Source organism: Cyclopterus lumpus, chromosome 7 (assembly GCF_009769545.1).
Source record: "Cyclopterus lumpus isolate fCycLum1 chromosome 7, fCycLum1.pri, whole genome shotgun sequence".
In the NCBI taxonomy this organism is placed as follows: Eukaryota; Metazoa; Chordata; class Actinopteri; order Perciformes; family Cyclopteridae; genus Cyclopterus; species Cyclopterus lumpus.
Window position 1 is genome coordinate 24,448,427 of NC_046972.1, and position 7,500 is coordinate 24,455,926.

Sequence of the window (7,500 nt, forward strand, 5' to 3'; positions counted from 1 at the left end):
AGGAGAAGAGATGGAGAGAGAGAGAGACAGGAGAAGAGATGGAGAGAGACAGGAGAAGAGATGGAGAGAGAGAGGAGGAGAGATGGAGAGAGAGAGAGACAGGAGAAGAGATGGAGAGAGAGAGAGACAGGAGAAGAGATGGAGAGAGAGAGAGACAGGAGAAGAGATGGAGAGAGACAGGAGAAGAGATGGAGAGAGAGAGGAGGAGAGATGGAGAGAGAGAGAGACAGGAGAAGAGATGGAGAGAGAGAGAGAGAGAGACAGGAGAAGAGATGGAGAGAGAGAGAGAGAGAGAGACAGGAGAAGAGATGGAGAGAGACAGACAGGAGAAGAGATGGAGAGAGAGACAGACAGACAGGAGAAGAGACAGATAGAGGGACAGACAGGTGGACGCTGTCTCACCCTTCTGTTGGTTAAAACAAAAACGTGCTGCTGGCTGTCGTCCAATAGGAGGTCAGCTCTGACGACACTCCCCTTGTCCACCAACACGCTGCCGTACAGATCACCGGACCAATCAGAGCGCACCAGCACCTGCACACACACACACACACACACACACACACACACACACACACACACACACACACACACACACACACACACACACACACACACACACACACACACACACACACACACACACACACACACACACACACACACACACACACACACACACACACACACACACACACACACACACACACACACACACACGTGAGCATCAAGGTGTCAGTCATCATCGACACCACAGAAGAAGAGGGTCAGCTGCCACCAGGTGGAGCTGGTGTCCACGGTCACATGATCACTGATCAGCAGCATTTAAATAAAGCAATATTAAAGATTCAAATGCACAATAAAAACAAACAATAGAAGAGAAGAATATAACATGAACTAACAAAACAATAGTGCAAAGATGTAAACAAACAAACAAACAAACACAGAACAGTGTAACAGTGATTCATTTGGCCAGAGGTGAAAGTGAAAAAATATATAAAGATATATATATATATACACATATGTATATATACATAAATAAATATATACACATATGTATATATATAAATATACACATATATACAGCGTCTCACTGAGATCACATGGTGTCACACCTTGGTGTGTGTGTGTGTGTGTGTGTGTGTGTTAATGATGTCTAATTCTGCCTCAGAGCCTCAGTGAGTTAAAGCAGAGCTTTGATTCTTCCTGTTAATATTTAATCACACACACACACACACACACACACACACACACACACACACACACACACACACACACACACAGGGAATGTTTCAGGGGCATCTTGCTGGATCCTTACCCATAATACACCTGGGGGACCAATAACCAATCAACAACAACAGTCTGTGCACACTCCCTTGTGACCCCCACTCCCCCCCCCCCCCCCCCCCCTCCGCCCAGAGCTAAACGCCTGTTAGTCATCTCACCCACACACACACACACACACACACACACACAGACACACACACACACCGTAGAACAGCAGCTTGTAGCCTGCAGCTCTTCATCACGTGTGTGTGTGTGTGTGTGTGTCACCTCTGGAAATCATTGGACTCTTGTTAACATTGTCTTCCTGCTGTGTGTGTGTGTGTGTGTGTGTGTGTGTGTGTGTTTCCCAGCTGATCGTTTTGATCCATTTAGAGAAGTTTTAAAACTTTCAGGTTCAGAAATAAAATATGACCTCATCATTCTTCCGATCTCGACCAATAGGAGCGCTGGATCGAACCCCAAACCTTGACCAAAAGAAACGTCATCAGCTCATACTGTGATCTCCCATCTGACAGGTGACATGTTGTCAGACTAGAAAAACAAAACCTGTATGCAAATATAAAGCTACAGCAATTAGCTGGTTAGCTTAGCTTAGCATAACAACTGGAAACAGGAGGACATTGTTAGCTTAGGATGAAGACTGGAAGCAAGAGGACACTGAAAGCTTAGCATAAAGACTGGAAGCAGGATGACAGTGATAGCTTAGCTTAGCACAAAGACTGGAAGCAGGATGACAGTGATAGCTTAGCTTAGCACAAAGACTGGAAGCAGGATGACAGTGATAGCTTAGCTTAGCATAAAGAATGGAAGCAAGAGGACACTGATAGCTTAGCTTAGTATAAAGACCTTGTGTAGACGCCCCTCTCCGTCTCCCAGGAAGGCGATGGTGTGTCCAGCCTCTGTTGCCGTGGTGACGGCAGTCAGCTGGGTGCTGGAGGTGAAAGTGGGTGTGGCCGGGAGAGGCACGGCGCTGGCGATGGGGTTTGGGGTGTGTTCCCCCCCACAGGGGTACTCGGAGAGGGAGTCCTGGTCCAGGAGAGAAAGAGGGTTTTAATGGAGCTCTAAACGTCCTACTGGTTATCTGGTTTAACTAACCCAACAACCAGACCCTCTAAACCATCCTACTGGTTATCTGGTTTAACTAACCCAACAACCAGACCCTCTAAACCATCCCACTGGTTATCTGGTTTAACTAACCCAACAACCAGACCCTCTAAACCATCCTACTGGTTATCTGGTTTAACTAACCCAACAACCAGACCCTCTAAACCATCCTACTGGTTATCTGGTTTAACTAACCCAACAACCAGACCCTCTAAACCATCCTACTGGTTATCTGGTTTAACTAACCCTAACAACCAGACCCTCTAAACCATCCTACTGGTTATCTGGTTTAACTAACCCTAACTAACCCTAACAACCAGACCCTCTAAACCATCCTACTGGTTATCTGGTTTAACTAACCCTAACAACCAGACCCTCTAAACCATCCTACTGGTTATCTGGTTTAACTAACCCTAACAACCATAGTCATACAGTATGTTAACATGTGTGACATGATTTTACCATTATTTCTTCTGCTGCAACTATGTATTACTCTGTGTGTGTTTGTGTGTGTTTGAGTGACAGCTGTCTGATGATAAATCCAGCTGCTGAAGATCACAGCTCTAATCCACACACACACACACACACACACACACACACACACACACACACACACACACAGTATTAAGGTCAGCTGTGAGACAGATGCGACCAGCGACAGTTTCTGACCAAACCAGCAGTTAATCTGCACTTCCATCATTGGCGTGATCGATCATTGATGATGTCATATAAACATGGTGTGTTGGTGTGTGTGTGTGTGTGTGTGTGTGTGTGTGTGTGTACCTTGGGTAGTTTCAGACACTTTGACGACACGGCGTACTCGATGTAAGCGTCTTCCTGTCCGCTGCTGCCTCGTCCTCCCTCCGTGTAACACACTTCCTGCGCTCGCTGCAGCATGGCGTCCAGCTCTGCCATCCCATAAACACACAGCGCCGAGCGACCGGTTGCCACGGGCGTGGACGCTTGTCCTGCTGCCATGACCACGAAGAGGGCGGGTTTCCCCCCGTGGCTCCCTAGCCACGCCCCCTGAGCCAGGTTGTAGCCGCCGCGGCACAGCAGCGGCACCTCCACGTAGGAGTAGAAGCTGCGGTCGGCGGCGCAGAGCCGGGAGGCGTAGGTCCGGTACTCCTTCTTGTGCCACATGTCCCGCCGGGAGAACAGGAAGTAGACGTGGTTGCCGTGGGCGACGGCCTTCACAAAGTGGTTGTTGTACTCGGAGTAACTCCCCACCACCAGCTTGCCGAGCTCCTCCTCCTGAGAGAACGCCCGGCGGGGCGGCGGCACCGGGAACAGGCGGCGCGTCGTGATTGGCGGGATGTCGCCAGGGCCTTTGCTGGTGTAGCCTCGACCAACCAGCATCAAGCGTAGGACGCCGCCGGCCCCGCCCACTTCCTGTTTGTTTTCTGTAGTTATCACCACGGCCACAGTGGAGACCCGGGGGTCGTTGGCGGCGACATACTGTGTGTCGACCGGGTTGGAGGTCTGATAGATGAGCTGAGAGACGTTGGACAGACTCCTGCACAGAAGAAGAAGAAGTCACACAGGTACGAACACCTGGACAGTGTGACAGGTACAAACACCTGGACAGTGTGACAGGTACGAACACCTGGACAGTGTGACAGGTACAAACACCTGGACAGTGTGACAGGTACGAACACCTGGACAGTGTGACAGGTACAAACACCTGGACAGTGTGACAGGTACAAACACCTGGACAGTGTGACAGGTACAAACACCTGGACAGTGTGACAGGTACGAACACCTGGACAGTGTGACAGGTACAAACACCTGGACAGTGTGACAGGTACGAACACCTGGACAGTGTGACAGGTACGAACACCTGGACAGTGTGACAGGTACGAACACCTGGACAGTGTGACAGGTACAAACACCTGGACAGTGTGACAGGTAAGAACACCTGGACAGTGTGACAGGTACAAACACCTGGACAGTGTGACAGGTACAAACACCTGGACAGTGTGACAGGTACAAACACCTGGACAGTGTGACAGGTACAAACACCTGGACAGTGTGACAGGTACGAACACCTGGACAGTGTGACAGGTACGAACACCTGGACAGTGTGACAGGTACGAACACCTGGACAGTGTGACAGGTACAAACACCTGGACAGTGTGACAGGTAAGAACACCTGGACAGTGTGACAGGTACAAACACCTGGACAGTGTGACAGGTACAAACACCTGGACAGTGTGACAGGTACGAACACCTGGACAGTGTGACAGGTACAAACACCTGGACAGTGTGACAGGTACGAACACCTGGACAGTGTGACAGGTACAAACACCTGGACAGTGTGACATCATGTAAACCGAGTTACCTTTTATCACAGATCCCTTGAAAGAGTGAACCACAGACGATCAGGCTCCCAGGCCCCGCCCCAGGCCCCGCCTCCACCAGCAGCAGTTTGTTGTGGTTGTGAGTGGGCGTGGCCGAGGGGCAGTCCCGTGGGACGATCGGGGGGAGGCAGTCTGGGGAATCCAGGTAAGGGCCGGTCCTCACATGTGACACCACCTCCAGGTCAGAGGTCAGCTGGTAAAGGTGGTCCACCCCGCCCACATAGAGATGCCCCGCCTCCGGGTCCAGCACCAGGTGGGAGAGAGGGTCGCCATGCTCCTCAACCCACCGCATCAAGGTGTCAGAGGTCACAATGACATCCGCAGAGGAGGAGGGAGGGGGGAGGAGAAGGAGGAGGAGGAGTAATGGGGGAGTGGAGGAGGCCAACATGGCAGCTCCTCTTTACCTGCAACAGGTGAGAAAGAGAGAGAGCACTTTAAACTCAGCAGAGCAGCTGTTCTAATAGAGTAGATGTATACATATATATATTTATGTATATATAGTATATTATATGTATAAATATACACATATATATGTATATATATATACATATTATATATAATATACATATATATTATATATACGTGTATATATACTGTATATAAATACACATATATATATACATATTATATATATAAACATATATATATGTGAAATATATTATATATTTATATATATGTTTATATACATATATATAAAGATAATATATATATTATATGCATATGTTATATGTTTATATATAAACGTTTATACAGCAGCAGCTTTCTGTCTTTAAACTTGCCGATCTATTTTTAATAGAAACTGAATAGTAGGTTCACTGGAATGAAGTTCATTTATTTATTCATTCAAATGTTTTGTTTTGTTCAAAAGACATAATTTCTTCTTCTCAGAGGACGGAGGACAAGAGGAGCTGACCTGAGGTCTGCTTCACCTGTAAATACACCTGCTCAGGTGTATTTACAGGTGAAGCAGACCCGCAGACGTCTCTGCAGTCTTTCTGGTATTTTCTGTTTCTCTTTGAAGTTATTAAAATATCTTTATATTTATATTCCTCTGACGGTCGAACTGTGGTTGCCTGTAGGAACATCACCATGGCAACACACCCGTATCCACGGCAACACAGTGAAACGACTCAAACCTCCAGTGGGTTCAGTTATGAACTGGTTCTTTAAACTGGTTTTGGTTCTGACAGAGAGAGAACCCGCCGTGCTCTTCCCTCTGGATGGGCGGCCGTAGACTACGGAGTTATGAGATATGAGAGATATGAGTTATGAGATATGTGAGATATGAGATATGAGATATGTGAGATGTGAGTTATGTGAGATATGAGAGATATGTGAAATATGAGATATGTGCGATATGATATGGAATATGTGAGGTGTATGAGAGATATGTGAAATATGAGATATGTGAGATATGAGTTATGAGATATGTGAGATATGAGTTATGTGAGATATGAGAGATATCTAAAATATGTGAGATATATAAGATATGTTAAATATATGAGCTATGGGACAGCTCATATATTTATATATCAAATATCTGTCATGTCTCATATCTCGTACATCTCTTATATCATGTCTCACATCTCATATCTCTCATATGTCATGTCTCACATCTCCTATCTCTCATATGTCATGTCTCATATCTCTCTTATATGTCATGTCTCATATCTCATATCTCTCTTATGTCATGTCTCATATCTCGTACATCTCTCATATGTCATGTCTCACATCTCATATCTCTCTTATGTCATGTCTCATATCTCGTACATCTCTTATATGTCACGTCTCATATCTCATACATCTCTTATATGTCATGTCTCATATCTCTCTTATGTCATGTCTCATATCTCGTACATCTCTTATATGTCATGTCTCATATCTCGTACATCTCTTATATGTCATGTCTCATATCTCATATCTCTATTATGTCATGTCTCATATCTCGTACATCTCTTATATGTCATGTCTCATATCTCGTACATCTCTTATATGTCATGTCTCATATCTCATACATCTCTTATGTTATGTCTCATATCTTGTACATCTCTTATGTGTCATGTCTCATATCTCATACATCTCTCATATGTCATGTCTCACATCTCATACATCTCATATGTCATGTCTCACATCTCATATCTCTCTTATGTCATGTCTCATATCTCGTACATCTCTTATATGTCACGTCTCATATCTCGTACATGTCTTATATGTCATGTCTCATATCTCGTACATCTCTTATATGTCATGTCTCATATCTCGTACATCTCTCTTATGTCATGTCTCATATCTCGTACATCTCTTATATGTCATGTCTCATATCTCATATCTCTCTTATGTCATGTCTCATATCTCGTACATCTCTTATATGTCATGTCTCATATCTCATACATCTCTTATATGTCATGTCTCACATCTCATATCTCTCTTATGTCATGTCTCATATCTCGTACATCTCTTATATGTCATGTCTCATATCTCGTACATCTCTTATATGTCATGTCTCATATCTCGTACATCTCTTATGTGTCATGTCTCATATCTCATACATCTCTTATATGTCATGTCTCATATCTCATATCTCTCTTATGTCATGTCTCATATCTCGTACATCTCTTATATGTCATGTCTAATATCTCATATCTCTCTTACATGTCCCGTCTCATATCTCATACATCTCTTATGTCATGTCTCATATCTCGTACATCTCTTATATGTCATGTCTCATATCTCGTACATCTCTTATATGTCA

General features: G+C 45.1%; 1 protein-coding gene across 3 annotated transcripts in view; it reads right to left on the reverse strand.

The window, feature by feature from the left end:
• plxnb3 (plexin B3) overlaps positions 1–7,500 on the reverse strand; it is a 63,293-nt gene that overhangs the window by 22,764 nt on the left and 33,029 nt on the right. For all 3 annotated transcript variants that reach the window (XM_034536307.1, XM_034536305.1, XM_034536306.1), the window contains 4 exons: positions 4,730–5,152; positions 3,172–3,904; positions 2,131–2,310; positions 403–531 (listed from right to left, as the gene is read on the reverse strand). In XM_034536307.1, coding sequence (XP_034392198.1) covers positions 403–531; positions 2,131–2,310; positions 3,172–3,904; positions 4,730–5,136 — 1,449 coding nt within the window. In that variant the 5' untranslated portion in view covers positions 5,137–5,152. The remainder of the gene's footprint in view (positions 1–402; positions 532–2,130; positions 2,311–3,171; positions 3,905–4,729; positions 5,153–7,500) is intronic.